Raw genomic sequence first — 18,484 nt, 5'->3', positions numbered from 1 at the left:
ATTCAGCAGGCACCATTGTGCTGGTATTGAAAAACAGGCGCCGATTGACCCTGACCCCGACTTTTCAGGACACTGGCGCAGCGCACTTGGTTGTGGAACTCGCAGGGCGTGGCGAAGGTCACCTGCCGGCCATTACGGAGCACGCAGACGGGACGATAGTACCGTGGACAGCTGTACTCGCAGCTCTCCTCATCCTCATCCGGGCTGGCGGCATAGGCTTGGGCCAGCAGATCCTCAGCATCGTCCTCCTCCTCATCCTCATCATCTCCATCTTCATCGTACAGATCTTCGTCATTATCCAGCCTTGTGGCGTACTGATAGCCACTGGAATCTCCATTACCCTGGTTGTCCCGCCAACTCCATTCCTCGACAATGGTGTGCTCAGTTTGCACCTGCTGCACTGCAGACGACTGCTGATGGATGATGGCCAGAAGAAGGGTCACAAATATATACCGCATGTTGCTTCCGCTGCCAATGCTCAACTGGTTTCCTGGCCACCCCGTAGCCGAGTTTCTTAAATAGACAACTGTGCCACCAGTTGTTCAAATAGTTTCCGTACTTTCGGGTGTTTTTGAAGTGACGCCACCATATCACAGTTGATAAAGCTGCCGCCGCCGAATAACATGAATATTCAAATGTGAATCAAGGCCACGAGCGTGTGTGTGGTGCTTAACTGGCAGTTAGTTCTTGGTTTGGTCTCAAAGCAGGCAGAGATTGGGAATGCAACACAGTCGGATTATTTAATGTAAACGCTACACAATCTAGGCACTCTGTGCAGATGCTATTTTAAAGTGTGAGATTATGGCCAAGACCACCACGTTTGTTTGATGTCAGATAAGCTATATCTCGTCCATGTAGCCGTGCTCGTAGGCGTGGCGCACTGTCTTGAAGATCTCCTCGTTGGCCACGTCACCGGCAATGTCCAGCGACAGTTGATGGAAGGCCCGGCCGTGCATGTCCGTGTCGAAGAGCCGGGACAACTCGGCGCAATCCGTTTCAGTGCCCAGCAGCCAGGGCATGAAGTGCATGCAGACCATCACCCCGTAAAAGGCATATCGCTTGAAGTGGGCCTCAAAGCGTTCGAAGCTAAGGGATAGAAGGGATACATATATAAGCACAAGAGATGAAGGGAAACATGTATGCGCTACCCACCTGTAGTCCGCCAGGAGCTGTTCCACCCGCTCGTCGCTCAACTCATCCCGGTTGCGATGCAACACCAGTTCCAGCATTTCGATCATGTGCTTGTGGTACTTTCTCAGCAGATCCGCAAAGATCTCCTCCCTGCCTTGGGAGGGCGTGTTCATGTACATGAAGAAGCTCAGGTCAATGGCCGTGGTGCTGAAGCGCAGCTCCTGGAAATCAATGGTCCTGATGGCATCCACCTGGCCATCCTCGCCGTAGTGGAATAGCACATTGTTGCGATTGTAGTCGCCATGCTGGAAGGTGGCAAAGTGGCTATCCGGCTGATCTTCGGCGTACGACGCGGTGCGTATCCGCTCAAGCAGGTGCGTGGGATTGGCAAAGTACTTCGATCGCAGCCGCTCAATGGCGGCGGCAAAGCCCACGTTGGAGTCCTTGAGGAGCTGCTCCTTCTGCCGGTCGTAGAACTCGTAGAAGCGATCGAAGGCCACGCGATAGAGCACATCGAAGCCGGCCTTGCCGGAGCTGGAGACAAACGGCATGTCCACCACTCCCGAACGCAAGCGGGCATGCACCTGCGGCTGGAGTATTCGTGTGGCATAGCCGAGGGCATGGAAGGGTCCCAGCAGACGCACCATGGCCTCCAGTTGATCACGGCGCAGGGTCAGACGCGGGCCCAACTGATAGCCATCGCCCTTGAGATGCTTCAAAGCTAGCACAGATTCGCGGCCGCTCCCGAGACCTGCAGGATTGGGCAGGGATTAGATGGGCTGCACCACTCCAATTTGGATTTACCCACCATTGACCTCCCCGAATTTGGCCAAGTAGCAGCGCGGCACCCAGTTGGCCACCACATCGTTGGCCAGGTGACTGGTGCGCAGCAGGTGCTCGTAGGCGGGCAGGATCTCGGCGTAGGCGAACACCTCGTTGGCAAACTGAATGTAGGAGTTGCTCTGCTCGCGGAACTCCTCGGTGCCCTTCATGAACTTGACCAGAACCACCTCCGTGCGCTTACGTTCGGCGACCACCAGATCCAGCTGCAAGGTGTACAGGGCGGACATGAATCCGTCCAGCCCTTTGGAGCATTCCACCCGGTGCCCCTCCAGCGATACGCCCGACCCAAAGTACTTGAAGATGTCGTACACCAAGTGGCGCTCAATGTAGTCCAATTGCTGCTGCTGCTTCGACATCTTGCTCTGCGGAATGTCGAATTGCGATTGCAGTTGCTTGTCTGGTGCGTTGACCCGCCCCCGACGCCCGATAAGTAACCCTCCCGCTCACCAGCCAATTACTACGACAATGGTGATCTCAACGAGACTGTTTGTCGGCCAATTGGGCAGTGGGTGTTTTATATTTTGCGGCGCTATTATCACGCACATGGCCACGCCCACACCCCACTATCCACCTTCAGTGGTGGGGGGCAATCATAGGCGAACTTGGTGAAATTAATCAAGCTACAGATAATCAAACGGATCAAAGGCTTTGCTTTAGTTTGCTTTTTGAATTTGGGGCCACGACATGCACAGCTGACGAGCGTGACTATCGAAACATCGAACTATCGCCAGCTGATCGACCAGGGATGCAAATTTATCGCTAAAAAGCAACAGTTTGTCATGTTGTCCAGTGTAATTTAACTAATAACAATATAGCTGGGCGCTTTTCGCAATCTTTTTTATCATTAATCATAAAAAACTGGTTATAACATCATTCACAATATGCCACTTCAAATTTTGTTTTGAAGTGTCAATGTCTTGATCTAAAAAATTGGGTCACATTTCTTCCAGTCCTTTTGCGAAAGTTTGAAAAGAAAGGGGTAAGTAAAATCCTAAAAATTGGCTTAAATTTATTTATTTAGTTTTTGACCATAACTTTATTTATAGCCTTTGCAAGTTACAAATTTTAAAAATGGTTAACCAAATAGATCAGCAATAAATTAATAAATTGTAGTACAGATTAAGATTAAGAATTTAAACAAGTTAATTTAAAATTACGGTTTGATTAGCTCGTTCCAAGGCTTTTTTGAATTTCAGATAAAAAAACCCAAACTTTGTATGTTGAATCACTGATATCACTGGAATAATCATGAATCACGGTCACAGACACAAATCACGCTCACATTTTCGATATTATTCCAGTTGCCGGCTGGCAGTGATTGTCCATCCCTGCGTATAATAAACAGAACTTTTTTTTTGGCTCGCCGAATTGGATTGTTATTTAATATTGTTTGTTTTGCGAATACCTGGAAAAACTGCAGATAAGTAATGAGTAAGTGCACTAAAGTAAGTTACCCTTGACCTTAGGATTCTTGTCAAGATCAAGGCAATTCTTAGATTTCGTTTTTATTTAAAAATGTTAAATTACAAAAAAATTTTATCACAATTAGAATTATTTTCGTTTCATCCTTTTCTCGCTGTTGTTGTGGTTGTTGTTGTTGTTGTTGTTATGGTGGTAGTGCTTTTTAATAGAAAAATGTTGCAATTTCAATGAATATTACAATAGATCATCGTGTACGACGGAAGCCCGTGGAAAAGTCACAATTGGGCTAGAACTTGAAGTCGTCGTCGTTTCGGTGGTCATGTCGTCGCTTGCCTGGAAGGACAATATAATCAGATATAATCAGATCATTGGCCACATCTGAGGGATCCACACTCACGGCCGTTGCAGTGGCGCCCATAGAATCCCGGATTGCATTTGCAGTGTTTGTGGGAGATGCAGGTTCCGTTCCGGCACTTGCAGATGGATCGCTGCTTCCTGCCGATCTCACAGTGATCACCCCGTAATCCGTTGGGACAGCGGCACATATTGTTCCCGATGCACCGGCCCTCATTCTTGCAGGGAATCACGCACTTGGCTGTGGAGGAGAATGGGGATTTTAGAACTCCAGCGGCGATTATTGAGGCTATACTCGCTACTCACAGTACTCGCAGCGCAGGCCGTAGTAACCCTTGGAGCACTGGCACTTGTCCTTCTGTATGCACTTGCCGCCATTCAAGCACTTGTCCTTGCAAATACCTGTGGAAGGCAGAGGAGGAGTTATTGGGTAAACCCAGGAAATGGTTAGGATTGGGGTATAAGCAATTGGAAGTCTTATCTAGAAAGTAGAATTATACATTAGCCAGAAGGTCACTTTTTCCCTATTCTTTTCCCCTGATTGTACAAAGTCATTGATAAAAGTCTACTCTTTTACAGACGGAATGCTGAGAGGAGTACTCTGCAGAACCGAGCCTCGTGTGCTCTCCATGCGTTGCCTTAGCTCAGCAGGAGCAGGATCTGGATCAGGAGGACCAGCCAGTGCCGAAAGAGCCGCACCAGGAGTCACGCCTCTGCGCCCACGACCAAATGCCCTGACAGACGAGATCATACGCGTCGATCATGCCGGTGAACTGGGCGCAGATCGCATCTACGCCGGACAGATGGCCATTCTGGGCAATGGACCGCTGGGCAAGACCATCGGACATATGTGGGAGCAGGAGAAGGAACACCGCAAGCAGTTCGAGCAGCTCATCCAGCAGCATCGCGTGCGTCCAACGATCATGACGCCGCTGTGGAACGTGGCCGGATTTGTGTTGGGCGCCGGAACAGCCCTGATGGGCGAAAAGGCGGCGATGGCCTGCACAGTGGCCGTGGAGACGGTGATCGTGGAGCACTACAACGACCAGCTGCGCCAGATCATGGAGGCACCCAACCCGGACAAGGTATAGCGCTACTCTTTGCCTCCGCGCCCAATTTCATTCAAACTAATGGGAATTGATAATATTAAAGGAGCTGCTGGAGACAATCACCAAGTTCCGTGACGAGGAACAGGAACACCACGACACGGGCATCGATCATGGAGCCGAACAGGCGCCTTTCTACCAGGCAATGACCGAGGTGATCAAGTTCGGCTGCAAGACGGCCATTGCCATCTCGAAGAAGATCTAGACTGGATCCGTAGTGCGCGAGCCCCCTGTATATACCAAAATGATCTGTTCCCGCACCGTTGTAAGCATTAAAGATAGACCTAAAGCCATTCAAAATGTCCAGTGTACTCACCACCTTCGCACTGGGTGCCCTGGTAGCCCTCCGGACAGGTGCAGATGGACGGAGCCGTGCAGTTGCCACCGTTGAGGCACTGCGGGAAACAGAAGGCCGTCTCGCAATATTGACCCGTATAGCCCACCTTGCACTTGCAGATGTGGTGCTCGTTGCAGTAGCCGTTCTTGCCGCACTTCAAGCTGCATTCTGGATCGGGAGCTTAAGTTTTTTTAGTTTAGTTCAATCGTTCGCAGGTCACGAGGCATTAACACTCATTTACAACACTCAGTCACATCTAGACTCACACTAAACGGAGCACATCGGAACCACAAAGATGAGGGGGAAAGTTGGAGTGGACAGTGGACAGTGGATACAAAAATCGACAGATAGATACAAAAGCGGGTTGGCATGAAAGCGGCTGGGTGGTTCAAACCTTTGGGGCTGTCAGTAAAATTATTTTGGAAGACATTTGATGAAGCTTCGAAAATGTAATTAATAGAGAACGAATGAAATCAAATAGTTATAAAACTCTGCCAGGAGACATTGATAAGTATCACTTATTTATAGAAAACAGTTTTATATTAAAAACAATTAGCAATTTAAATGACAAACAAAACATGATTTAATAATTTATTAATTTAAGTTTAATGTTATCGGAACCAGGCCGTATTCAAAAAAAAGTTTTGAAAGGTTCCGTTTGTAGAATGCCTTTTTAATCATTCTTCGATTGGTACCCCATTTTGTGGGCCATTTTGTGGTGAGGAAAAAGTGGAAAGCTGGGTGCGAAGAAGCCGTGAAAAGCGACTACATGGCGGGAGGAATGGGATTCAATGGGGCTAGGATGGCATGCAGGGATTGGCATTGTCTCAAGGAGCTTGATGGGAGGAGTGTGCACAAAACGTAGATGCTAATTTACAATTACAACTATCGACTAGATAAAAGCATTGCTTGATATATCATATACACTACCTTGCAAAGTTGTTAGTGAAGTAGGGTTGGAAGCGTCTATATCATACACACCTCTGTGGGCGCATTCCTTTTTGAAGTTGAGGCGAATGGGTGTGCCCGAGAGCGGCTTGTTGTGGCGCGTCTGGATCTTGAGGCCGACGTTGAAGGACGCGGTGCCGGAGCTGTTGCCGGTGCAGGGCAGGAAGATGCTAAAATCTGGCTTGGGATGAGGCTCGTTGCCGGGATCTGATATCTCAACTGCTGCTACTACTACTACAACAGCCTCCTACGCTCTACTTACTCTTCTGCTCCTGCGGAATGCGGCCACTCTTCCGGATGGACAGCGTCGGCGCCTTCAGTATGCTCTCGTCCATCGTCTGCAGGCGGTCAAAGTCGTAGAAGTACTTGCGACGGCCCGACTTCCACGTGAAGTTCACGTAGTTCACCTCGGACGGGATCACCAGGAAGTTGTACAGTGTGGTGTCGCGCAAATCGTTGGTCACCCGGCTGTTGTGGATGGCGTACAGGCGTTCCGAGTAGCCCTGCGGAAAGTAGAGCGCTGGGAAGGAGAAGCTGGTCAGTTACACGTCCATATCCAGATATCTCTGCAGTTAGTATTATCGAAAGCAAAACTACATTTTCAAAATCAAAAAAAAAGGGTATATACCTCAGATATATTTTCTATAGGCAAGGAAATTATACTTAATATTTTCACAGAAAAATTACTTATTTTTAAAAATAAATTACCTAAAAATGGGCTGAACGATCTTATGTACTTTAGTTTTCCTGCTGCCTTTGAAATAACCAAAAGCTATATGACCTGATATATGGACTTGAGTAATTTTTAGGTAATTTCTTCCAAAACATGTATATATTTTTACTGTCTGTATATTAAAAATAGATTTTGTTGGCTCTGAAAAAAGCACATCAGTTATGTTTTGAAGTAATAATATGTTATATTCGGAAACAAATGTATAGTACCAATGGTGATTGACCTAGCCTTAAAACCTGTGAGTTGACCGTTGAACTCTAACGTTAGAGTTTTTTCCTAATAACGTTTTTAAAAATACAACCCCCAAGGCAGTTCTTTGGGACTATTTAAGGATTTTAATAAATTCTTTAACGATCGATTATAAATTTGAGTTATTTATTACTTTCTTCAAGAATTTAATTGTATAGTTCTAGGCTTTTCTGCCTAAAATCTGCGAGTTTAACGTTGAATTTTAAGGCAAGTGTTTTTTTCTAATAACATTTAAAACTTGATAGCTTAGGCTGTGCTTTAGTATTATTTAAGGATTTATAATTTCTTTATCGTTCGATTCAAAATTGTAGTTTTTTTTGATAATGGTGATATTGCGAGAGTTATCTTCTTAAGGTATACTCTTTTTAGGAATTGAAGATTCTTATTGCCCACTTACCGGTCAGCATTTTAAGCTGCTGTTCGTTGATCCACAGCGAGATGCCGCTTTCCTCGTTGCGATTGTGCCGGTTGCCACCGCCTCCTCCGTTTCCGCCGCCGCCGCCACCACCTCCTCCTCCTCCTCCGCCGCCGCCGCCCTGATGTTTCTTTCGCTGGCCTCGTCGTGGTTGATTACCCAATCCGCCTTCCTGGTCGGCAAAGTTGTCCAGGCCATCGCTGGTGTTGCCATGGTTCTCCTCAGAGCTGGAGGAGTCCGATCTTCTGTTATTGTTATTGTTATTCCGATTGTGGTGCTGGCGACACTCAAGCTGGCCGATGCAGAGGAGCGTGTGCACGATCAGCACCAGATAGAACCACTTGACCAAGCAACCAATGCCCTGATGTGTCATCTTTACCCCAGCTGCCAAAGCAAACAGAAACAGAGATCGAAATTAAAAATAAACGATGTGCTGTGCATTTGAGCCTGGCCCCCCGAACCCCCGAACCCCCAATCCCAACCATATATCGAATATCAGTTGCTTATTGCCGATCACTGATTGCCAATACCACACCCATGCAGTTTGTTTATCTTTTGCACTATTTGCAGATACTCGATCTATTTACGATTCGGTTTCGCTGCTTTGGACGCGACATATCGCTGGTATTATCTATTTGCTAAGACTTTAGTTTTCCAGGGAACATCCTAAATAGTTTTGTAAGCAATGGTCTAAAGCTAAATAGTAGGCCCAATGCGTTGGTTTTTAAGAAAACAAACGTTGAAACGAATTTTCTCTTTGGAATTAGTGTCTTATTTTTACATTATCACTTAAATATCAACCTAAGTGATTATACAGTTAAGCAAATTAAAAATGTTGTGCCCATATACACGTTTGAATATATTGAATAAATCCGCAATTAAAATGGATATTTTTGCTATGCTTTTAATATTTATAATTCATTTCGTATGCTTACAACTTTGTTCAAAACCCCAAACATTACAGCCTGATTAACCAATTTCGTATTAATAGTTTATGAATATTGTTTAAGAGACTTTGATATGAGCTCAAGTCGTAGTTCCTTCAATCTGATCTAAACTTGAGTTCATTAATCATTTCAGCTCCTTTATGTGGCATATAAAGCATAAACGAAAAGCGACGATGCCGTCCACAAGTTGAAGTGTCCCCATTCCGGTGCATCCCCATCCCCTGCCCTCGGCAGAAACCCCCTCCCTCCCCAACTTCGGTTTGGCCAGATTGAATCGGTAAAGGGCAGTCAGAGTCTCGAAAGGGGCAGACGTGCTGGTGGAGGGACGGGGGAGCAGGTACAAAGTCGTTAGCACTTTGCCTGGTGTGAAGTTACCCAAGTCAACGAGGGCCAGCCCAGCCACAGCTGCAGCTGCAGCTACAGCTACAGCTACAGCCAAAGCTCCAGCCAGCCTTGTTACACGGCAGACCGGACAGCCAGAAGCCAGACGTTTAACACGGCCAACAAGTGAACGGACAGCGGATGCCGAACGGTGGACAAAAGAGTGGTCCAGTGATGCCTGCTAGGCTTGGTATCACATCTGGCTTTTTTGTAAAAACCTCACCTACCAACCTACCACAATTAAAATTAAACAAGTTTATTACTTTGAACTCAGATTTTAATAAGTAATAGGCTATAGCTTAATATTTGGTCACTATTCTAGAAGACCATTTTATTTTAAAAATCAAAAATAAAGTGGTTATTTATTTGGTTTTTATTATACTCTTGAACAATAATAAAAATAACCCTTATTTTTATTAAAAAAAAAAATAAAACTCAATAATAATGATTATTTATAATATATACATACATTTTTTTTGATAAAAAATAAAACTAATTTTGAATCTGAGGCTTCTGTTTGCAGGTTTTTGACTTTTTTTTTCAAATATTTACTGATCTATGATTGTTTAATGATTATTTATAATATATACATTTTTTTGATAAAAAAATAAAACTAATTTTGAATCTGAGGCTTCTGTTTGCAGATTTTTTACGTTTTTTTTTCATATATTTAGTGATCTATTACTAAAATCAGATTTAAATAGAATAGATATAAATAACACAATTTTTAAAACGGGTCAAAAAAGAATTTAAACCTAAAACTAATAGACATATACCACACGAGATTCAATAGATCACGTTATGAGTCGCACAATATAACCTTGAGGCAAATACTTCCTAGTCTTATGTATTTAGTGTATTTTGTTGCAAGTGGAGTATACTATTGAAATTACCCGATTGAAAACAGCTTTTCACCTCAGAAAACCCGACAACACTGCAGCCAAGCGATCGCTGGACAAGCGATCGATCGAGCGTTGTCTGTCCATCACGTATGAATGGGTTGCTTCGAGATCCGATCCGGGGACAGGGCAAACGACGATGATGGGTCAGAAAACAAGTTAAGCTGTCTTAATAAGATCAAACATGGCGATTATGAGGAATTACTTGGAGATAATGACATCGGCCAGCGATTTAAAAGACTCTCGAAGATTCTTCTCTCGGGTGTGGAAGTGAAGAGATTGGAGATCGGCAGTACTCAACTCCAACTTGTCTGCAAAACGGCCTGGGAAACGCTTTAGTTAAGTGAACTAATTGCTACTTCTGGTTTCCCAGAGCTCCCACGTATATCCGATTCGTAATTGAATCAGTGGGTTAGAGGATCGTAGGCGGAAGTAATGCCATTGCGATGGAACAACGCAATTCGACTATAGAACATCAACGGGAACGTCATAATGGCAATTAGACTCGAACCGAATTCGGGATCGCAGTGGGGAACTAGGGAACTGGGGATCGGGGGATCTGGGGATTGGGACCGGGACCAGGCCAGACCTCAATTTCCTATAAATATAGCGTTCACGCTTTGTTTTGAAATTATTTTTATTTCGTGTTAATAAATAGTCGGCCGATAAGCGAGCACATGATGGCGATAGCCGGCAACGGCGCATAGATAATCTTATTCATGGTCAATCTAATTCAAAATCTGAGTCGAAATTTCCAGTAAATCGCATCATCGCACTTCGACACCATTTCAATATGCTCCGAAAAGCTTAGTCAGAGACCAAAAGACCTTAGACTTGCAATCAAGAATTCTATACTTGGGATTTTCGAAAGATTAACTTAACTTAGGTTTTGAAAAAAAAAACATTAAAAATTGTGCTAATAAATTAAGATTTGGGTTTTTTTTAAGGAGACTACTTCTTTAACTTTAAAGTGCGAAAAATATCTTAAGAAACGTTATATTTGTATCAATCAATCAAATCAATCAAATTTGCACTCCGGTTTTTGCACAAATTTCATTTAAAGAAGTCGCGGTATATTTTATAAGTTGCTTTTTTCATACATTTCAGCTAAAGAATTCGAGATGTATTTTATGAGGTAAATTGCACAAATCTAAACGAAATAAATTCGCATTTTGTTTAACTGCATTTGAATTTTCTTGTTTCCAGTGTATTTTTCTCCGTTGAAAGATCAGGTGCAGCACGAGAAGAAGAGGTGAGGGTCAGCCGTCTGGCGGGGCAGCATTATTATTAAACTCCATATCAAGTCAATGGAATGAAGATGAGGCCATGTGTTTTTGTTCTTATTGTTGTTGCTGTCGTCAACGATATAATTGCTTCAACTTGAGAAAAAGGGACAGATTAACATTTTAGCGTGAAACCGGCGACAACACAACAAGCGGAGAAAGAGGAGAGAGGGAGATGCCAATAGATGAGGAGGGGGAGGGGGAGAAGCAGTAGCAATCAAAGTAAGAACAGCAGCAACAACAATTTGTTAGCTCTTTACGATTATTGCCTTTCTCACACCTTATTACCAAGAAAATAAAGAAGCAGCCTCCACAGGGGCAGCAACAAATACGCGACGATGAGACGTGAAAATAAAAAAAAAATACAAAAAATAACCTACACAAGGCACAACAAAAGGCAACAACAACGGCAACATAGCTGGGAACAAGATGCTGCCCGTTGGAGTGGACTGGACTGGACTGGGCTGGAGTGGAGTGGACTGGAAAAAGGAGTGGGAGGAGCGGAGAACAGGGACTGGAAATCGCACACTCACAACCACTCTCGCACACCTATAAATGGTGCACACCAAGTGCAAGCGAGAGGCAAGAGGTTCATAAACAATCCCTACAAAAAAATTGATGATGCACAGGGAGAAATATTTAGTCATTTGCATGGTAATCACAAATAATGTTATCTAAAGCAAGCTTAAAATCTGGAAGTTCGATGGATAAATGCCAAAGATAAATGAGTTCTTGTACAAAAAAGTTTAAAAAAGATTTGAATAATTAAACGAATTTAAAATTAAGTTAACTGAGAACTTTTTCAATTTATAACCTTAAGACTTTTAAGACAGCTTTAAAATAGAGAGATAGAGATTTCCCTTGCAATCGTAATAACAAAAAAAAAAATACTTTTCTTAACTGAGCCTAAAATTTGTTTTATGTGTATATAAAAAGAGTACGACCAATTGTTGGCCGAAGGGAAATGAGAAGAAGTCATCGGCTGAAAGGATTTCAAATGCACACACACATGGACTCAGTTATGGTATTAGAGGAGAGGGAGAGTTATTTTTCCGACTACTGATTTAAATTATGTCCAGTGTCCAGGAACAACAACAACGATAACAAGTGGCAATTGAAGCTCTGTTTGCTTAATGAAACAACAATCACACACACAGACATACACCAATACCATACCAACGATGCTATATGATACACCGACAAAATCACCTTGGTCAAATAAAGATACTCTGCCCCGCTCTAAACTAACTTGGCCATTTGAAGGCCTCTCGGCTTGGAGGGCAAACGGGACGACCAGAGTCAAACTTCCGTTAACCACTTCTTCAACATTGGATTTCAGATTCACACAAACAAAAATGTCTATACATGGATCTGTATTTCCACTATTTCGTTGCGATTTGTTCATCAAATACAATATCTGTAAGATATAAATGTATCTTCAAATTTATAGTTAAAAGGTAACAAACTCTTGTATACGCTTTTTCTTAAATATTTTTTTATATTATATTATTTTATATTGTATCCAAAATGACTAAAAATTGTTGATGATTTTTATTTTTTTTCGTTTTTTTTTTTCTGTGTAGGTCAGTCGTTGATTGTGACACCTGACATAGAGGGTGCTGGGCTATTCGAACTTCTGTAGACTGGCGCAACCCATTAATCCTGACTGCTACTCCTACTAATGATAACGATCACCAATTGAGTGGCAGAAGAAGGTGGGAGAAGAAGAAAGAGAAGTAGGAGAAGGAGTAGAAGCAGAAGGAGTAGAGCCAGACAACAAGCGGATAACAACGCCTGTCTCCAAGTGGGCTAAAGTGGCGAAGGAGGTCGAGTACCAAGAGGAGGTGAAGGAGGAGGAGGAGAAACAAGAGAAGTGGCAGAGAAACTGCCAGCGAGACACGCAGGCTGGCTGGCCAGAAGACGGACGACGACCGGCAGCAGCAGAGGCAGCAGAGGCAGCAGAAGCAGCAGAAGCAGCAGCAGGAAAGCCAAAAGCAGAAGCTACTCAAGAGCCTCAGAATTCCGATTCCGATGAGGCCATCGTGTGTCTATATGCATGCTGAAGAGCCAGGCAACGCGCAGTCGCCCAGCCACCATTCCAGTCCATTACCAGTTCGCAGATCGCCGCTTCCAGCATCCAACATCCAGCATCCAGCTCCCAGGAGCTGGCAATCAAATGGCCAACGTTGGACAATGACTTTCACGCCTTTCGAGCGCGCCAAAACGGACAAGTCAAGTACATGCAGCCAAGTGGTACCACAAATACCCTACCTACCTACCTATATTTAAAAGTAACACACATTTCTTATACTTTGCGACTCGATATTCATCCTCTATTAAGTTTTCAATAGTTTTCAAGTTGGCAGAATGGAAAAGCTAATTAAATTAAACTCCGAAATTTATGATAGTTTTTTTTTTTTGGTTATAAGAAATTTGTACTCAAACTTTAATAAAATCACAGTCAATAGATAATAGATCATTTTTTCGAGCATTAAAGCATTTTACTGTAAACATTTAAGACCTCTAAATCTCCGAATTTATATAGCTACAATTCCAAAACGAAGAATATGAGAACTTTCTTTTTAATATTTTAGTTTTATATTTTGATTCTAATTAATCACCACACTTTTTTTTTGTGTACACTTTTCACCCAGACGCCTCTCGTTTTCAATTTCAATTTCCGTTACGATCGATCAGCACATAAGCCTTCAATCTGAACTTCAACTCCCGATCGATTTGACAGAGGAGGTTGGCAGCGCAAGGGGAGGGATATTAATTGAAATTGAACGGCCAATCGCCCCATTGATATGGCAAAAAACTGCAAGTGTTTTCGCTGTGGTTTAGTTAGTTCTTATCGCTAAAATACGCTTGTGCGCGATTAACTCTCAATGTCTGGCAATATTCACAACAAACACAAAAAGTTAAGATCACAGGTTAGTTTTCAATTTCAAATTTGCACACTTTACGTACTCGTTAACTGTCGCCGAGCCCAAAAAAAGCAGTCGGATTGGCAGTTGACTTGGTTGACAAAACAAAAATATGAAACCAAAAACAAATAAAGCCTGATTGGGGCTTCGAAAAAAATATACACTTTTATTTGCCGAATTTCTTGAGCCTTTGCACGAATTTCGTCCCGTCAAAAGCTTTTTATAGAGCCGAATACGAAATTGATTGACTTATAGGAATTATATCAATATTTGATGTACCCGAAACCAAATAACAATGTATTTTTATTTCTTCCCGGTAATGTTTACTTGTGATGTTTTTGAACGAAGCGAAACAACCATACAAAGTCGCGCAGAGTTTCGGAGTGCGACCGTCGCGTTGCAGCTCCTGAGCTGATCTGAGCAATCCAACAAAAACCGGGGAACGTTTCGATCGGATCGCAGAGATGCCAACTCTTCAGAGTCATCACCGCTTATAAATCGCCAGAAAAATAAAAAATCCTTAAATAAATTTACTTGATTAATGAGTGACATGCGTTTACCTTAAGTGTACTTGTTTAGAATATAGTTATATAGTTTGTTTACATTGACTTTAATCCATTAACGGATGTCTTCACATTTGGGAATATAAAATAATTGTGACAATATGTAAATAAAATAAATATTAGAGAATTGTTTGCCATATTGAAAATTTTGTTTCCGAACATATAATAAACAATTTTTCTTAAGGCATCGAAGCGTGAAAAGAGCTTTAAGGCCTGACAAACTTGTACAGATTTGAAGAATCGTTAGCGCCGTTAAAAAATTGAATTTATTTAAAATAAAACTTGGCGTAAAAATATCCAAATTGGCAACACTACTCTCGCTGCCTCACTTTTTCGAATCGTCAAACAATCTCAAGCTTCTTCAGATTTCTCTTAAGCCTTTTCCTACAGCAGTCTCTCTCTCTCTCTTAAAAACATTTTATTCAATTATTAAGGGAAAAAGAAAAGAACAAGAACAAGTTTTTTTAATTCTATAAAAATGTTTTCTTTTTGTTATGCTTTGAAAATACAAAAAAATTGCTTAAATGACGTTTTGTCGTATTTTTGAAATTTATTCTTATAAATTGGCCAAATTGGACACATAGCCATTGAATAAATTGTTTATGAAGACTTTTGATGACCAAATTTCTCAGTTTTTATAAGGGCCTATTTAAAAAAAATTGACAAATACTGGATAAAAAGATTGTGTAATTTTAAATTTTATTACATAAAGATCCTTTTACGAGATCAACGGGGTAACAATTCCATATTTAAGCCCTCATTTTTATTTTTATGGCTAAAATACTGCAATTTTTTGACTAAAATACTGAAATTTTTTGACGAAATATTTGAACGTTTTTATTGGAAAATCTAAAAAAGAACGTTTTTAAGAGTTTTGCTGTAACTTAGCCAAACTAGGCGCAACTAGACGAAATTTTATAACGAATTCAACGATGACCATTACATCCCGGGTTTTGGCAAAAAAAAAACAAATTTATTTAAGGTGTTTTCTGGGTTTCTTGACATTTAAGAAAAACGGATTTCTTTAAAGTTTTTTTTGTTGTAAATTGGTCAAAACCACCCATAAGGCTGGCTGTTTTGGCGGCATCTGGCAACCTACACTTTCCATCACTGGTTGATTTTAAGAATTGACCCTATGACATATTTTTAATTTTTTCCGCAAACTTTTAAAGTTAAAAAATTAGTAACTGTGAATGACATTTGATTGCAAATTCTATGACGAATTCAACGATGTATGACATTTCAACTTATGACCATTACTAAAAAATCTAATTTTTTGTCGAGTTTTTGGGTTTCTTGACACTTAATATAAAATATTTCTTCAGAGTTTTTGTTTTTGTATCTTGGTCAAAATTAGACGCATGTATGTATATTCATAATTTGTGTTTTGTATAGCTGGCGATCTATACAAGCATCCACAATCGGTTTAGAAAAAAGAATTTTGTTTTGATGAAAAAACACCATAGTTTTTTGCAAACATTTTAAAACTGAAAAATTTTAAATTTGTGAATGTCATTGGTAGACAATTTAATGACGAATTCACCGATTTATGACTCTCCTTCGGTTGACCATTACTTCTCAGCGTTTTATAGAAAACCTGGTTTTTTATGTGTTTTTTTGTTTGGTTTATTTTTTGAGACTTGTAAATAAACAAAATCTTAAGAGACCATTTTTTCTGTAACTCGGCCAAAAACAGACGTACAGCCATAAGAATGATTGTTTTGTACAGCTGGCGACTTATTCTACCCACCCACAATCTGTTCAGTAACATACATTTTGTTTTGATGCTAAAACCGACTTTTAAAAATCGAGATTTTGTAAAATAAATTTTTTGACCAATTTTTGCATTTTTTGAGAAAATTTAAAAATCTGAAAAATTTTTAACTGAGAATGCCATTTCATTGGCAATTTAATGACGAATTCGCCGATGTCTGACAATTCAAAAAAAAAAAAAATTTCAAAATCTGAAAAATTTTGAAGTGTGAACGCCGTTTGATTGGCAATTTAATGACGAATTCAGCGGGGCATGACATTCCATCTTTAGACCATTACTTCTTAGCGTTTTGACAGAAAAACTGATTTTTTAAGGTATTTTGGGTTTTCAGAGACATGTACAGACATTTTGTCTGTAACTTGGCCAAAATTAGGCGTATAGCCATAAGAATGACTTTTGTATAGCTGGCAACCTATACTACCCATCCACAATCGATTGAAAACAATGAATTTAGTTTTGACACAAAAACCGAATTTTTAAAAGCGTTTTTGGAAAAATTAACATATGTCCAATTTTCGGACTTTTTTATAAGGGGGCGAAAAATTGAAGAGCTGAAAAAATTTTAACTGTGATTGCCATTCGATAGGAAATTTTATGACGAATCCAACGGTGTATGGCATTCCTTTATTTCAAACAAAATTATTTCCTAAGAGTCTTTTTGTTGTAACTTTGCCCAAAAATGACCCATAGTCATAAGAGTTGCTGTTTTGAACAGTTGGCAACCTATACTATCCATCCCCAATCGATTGAAAACAATTAATTTAGTTTTGACACAAAAACCGAATTTTGAAAAGCGTTTTTTGAAAAATTAACATGTGTCCAATTTTTTGACTTTTTTGTAAGGGGGTACATCATCATTTTTGGCGAAAATTTGAAGAGCTGAACAAATAGGAAATTTTATGACGAATCCAACGGTGTATGGCATTCCAACTTCAAACCATTATTTCAGAAGGTTTTGACAGAAAACCCAAGTTTTTAATGTGTATTTGGCTTTTTTCCAGATATTTCAAACAAAATTATTTCCTTAGAGTCTTTTTGCTGTAACTTTGCCCAAAAATGACCCATAGTCATAGGAGTTGCTGTTTTGAACAGTTGGCAACATATACTATCCATCCCCAATCGATTGAAAACAATTAATTTAGTTTTGACACAAAAACCGAATTTTGAAAAGCGTTTTTTGAAAAATTAACATATGTCCAATTTTCGGACTTTTTGTAAAGGGGCGAAAAATTGAAGAGCTGAAAAAATTTTAACTGTGATTGCTATTCGATAGGACATTTTATGACGAATCCAACGGTGTATGGCATTCCAACTTCAAACCATTGTTTCAGAAGGTTTTGACAGAAAACCCAAGTTTTTAATGTGTATTTTGGCTTTTTTCTAGGTATTTCAAACAAAATTATTTCCTTAGAGTCTTTTTGCTGTAACTTTGCCCAAAAATGACCCATAGTCATAGGAGTTGCTGTTTTGAACAGTTGGCAACATATACTATCCATCCCCAATCGATTGAAAACAATTAATTTAGTTTTGACACAAAAACCGAATTTTGAAAAGCGTTTTTTGAAAAATTAACATGTGTCCAATTTTTTGACTTTTTTGTAAGGGGGTACATCATCATTTTTGGCGAAAATGTGAAGAGCTGACCCATAGTCATAAGAGTTGCTGTTTTGAACAGTTGGCAGCCTATACTATCCATCCCCAATCGATTGAAAACAATGAATTTAGTTTTGAAACAAAAACCGAATTTTGAAAAGCGTTTTTTGAAAAAAACATATTTCCAATTTTCTGACTTTTTTGTAATGTGGTACATCATTTTAAAAACTGAAAATTTTTAAATTTGTGAATGTCATTTGATAGACAATTGAAAGACGAATTCACCGATTTATTACACTTCTTCGGTTGACCATTACTTCTCAGCGTTTTATAGAAAACCTGGTTTTTTGTGTTTTTTGGAGACTTGTAAATAAACAAAATCCTAAGAGACCATTTTTTCTGTAACTCGGCCAAAAATAGACGTACATCCATAAGAATGACTGTTCTGTATAGCTGGCGGCTTATTATACCCATCCACACATAAATACATACAAACATACATTTTTTTATGATGCTTAAAACGACTTTTAAAAATCGATATTTTGTAAAATTAATTTTTGACCAATTTTTTCATTTTTG

At 40.7% G+C, this 18,484-nt stretch overlaps 4 protein-coding genes across 10 annotated transcripts; 1 reads left to right on the top strand and 3 right to left on the bottom strand.

The window, feature by feature from the left end:
* LOC128260821 (uncharacterized) lies at positions 1 to 571 on the bottom strand. The gene has a single exon (XM_052994078.1). It carries the CDS (start codon positions 456 to 458, stop codon positions 3 to 5), a length of 456 nt encoding a protein of 151 aa, XP_052850038.1. The 5' UTR covers positions 459 to 571; the 3' UTR covers positions 1 to 2.
* A 145-nt stretch (positions 572 to 716) lies between these two features.
* On the bottom strand, positions 717 to 2,677 carry LOC128260814 (uncharacterized). The gene is made up of 4 exons (XM_052994071.1): positions 2,422 to 2,677; positions 1,940 to 2,336; positions 1,153 to 1,882; positions 717 to 1,086 (listed from the first exon to the last, which is right to left on the bottom strand). The coding sequence occupies exons 2-4, from the start codon at positions 2,328 to 2,330 to the stop codon at positions 840 to 842; spliced, it is 1,368 nt and encodes a 455-aa protein (XP_052850031.1). The 5' UTR covers positions 2,331 to 2,336; positions 2,422 to 2,677; the 3' UTR covers positions 717 to 839.
* A 576-nt stretch (positions 2,678 to 3,253) lies between these two features.
* LOC128260819 (5-demethoxyubiquinone hydroxylase, mitochondrial) lies at positions 3,254 to 5,156 on the top strand. The gene is made up of 3 exons (XM_052994075.1): positions 3,254 to 3,405; positions 4,330 to 4,835; positions 4,903 to 5,156. The coding sequence occupies exons 1-3, from the start codon at positions 3,402 to 3,404 to the stop codon at positions 5,059 to 5,061; spliced, it is 669 nt and encodes a 222-aa protein (XP_052850035.1). The 5' UTR covers positions 3,254 to 3,401; the 3' UTR covers positions 5,062 to 5,156.
* LOC128260813 (protein shifted) lies at positions 3,464 to 14,434 on the bottom strand. Of its 7 annotated transcripts, none has more exons than XM_052994064.1 (8): positions 14,303 to 14,434; positions 7,521 to 7,922; positions 6,404 to 6,661; positions 6,124 to 6,318; positions 5,173 to 5,373; positions 4,057 to 4,152; positions 3,794 to 3,991; positions 3,464 to 3,729 (listed from the first exon to the last, which is right to left on the bottom strand). In XM_052994064.1, the coding sequence occupies exons 2-8, from the start codon at positions 7,909 to 7,911 to the stop codon at positions 3,683 to 3,685; spliced, it is 1,386 nt and encodes a 461-aa protein (XP_052850024.1). In that variant the 5' UTR covers positions 7,912 to 7,922; positions 14,303 to 14,434; the 3' UTR covers positions 3,464 to 3,682. The 7 variants fall into 7 exon arrangements, with proteins under 7 accessions (XP_052850024.1, XP_052850029.1, XP_052850030.1 ...); XM_052994069.1 differs by having other exon boundaries at positions 6,175 to 6,318; positions 14,019 to 14,404; XM_052994070.1 differs by having other exon boundaries at positions 5,173 to 5,361; positions 6,175 to 6,318; positions 14,019 to 14,404.
* Between the last annotated feature and the right edge of the window lie 4,050 nt (positions 14,435 to 18,484).

Source organism: Drosophila gunungcola (genome assembly GCF_025200985.1).
Source record: "Drosophila gunungcola strain Sukarami chromosome X unlocalized genomic scaffold, Dgunungcola_SK_2 000039F, whole genome shotgun sequence".
Taxonomy (NCBI): domain Eukaryota; kingdom Metazoa; phylum Arthropoda; class Insecta; order Diptera; family Drosophilidae; genus Drosophila; species Drosophila gunungcola.
The sequence above is the reverse complement of the archived record's forward strand: the minus strand, read 5'-3'. Positions and strand labels throughout refer to the sequence as shown.

Coding starts and splice junctions, on each gene's coding strand:
- LOC128260821 (XM_052994078.1), bottom strand. CDS start 458: ATGCGGTATATATTTGTGACCCTTCTTCTGGCCATCATCCATCAGCAG.
- LOC128260814 (XM_052994071.1), bottom strand. CDS start 2,330: ATGTCGAAGCAGCAGCAGCAATTGGACTACATTGAGCGCCACTTGGTG. Junction 1,883..1,939: donor CAAATTCGGGGAGGTCAATG/GTGGGTAAATCC, acceptor CCAATCCTGCAG/GTCTCGGGAGCGGCCGCGAA. Junction 1,087..1,152: donor CAGCTCCTGGCGGACTACAG/GTGGGTAGCGCA, acceptor TCTATCCCTTAG/CTTCGAACGCTTTGAGGCCC.
- LOC128260819 (XM_052994075.1), top strand. Junction 4,836..4,902: donor AGGCACCCAACCCGGACAAG/GTATAGCGCTAC, acceptor ATAATATTAAAG/GAGCTGCTGGAGACAATCAC.
- LOC128260813 (XM_052994064.1), bottom strand. CDS start 7,911: ATGACACATCAGGGCATTGGTTGCTTGGTCAAGTGGTTCTATCTGGTG. Junction 5,374..6,123: donor TTCACTAACAACTTTGCAAG/GTAGTGTATATG, acceptor AAAAAACTTAAG/CTCCCGATCCAGAATGCAGC. Junction 4,153..5,172: donor GGGCACCCAGTGCGAAGGTG/GTGAGTACACTG, acceptor TGCCTTCCACAG/GTATTTGCAAGGACAAGTGC.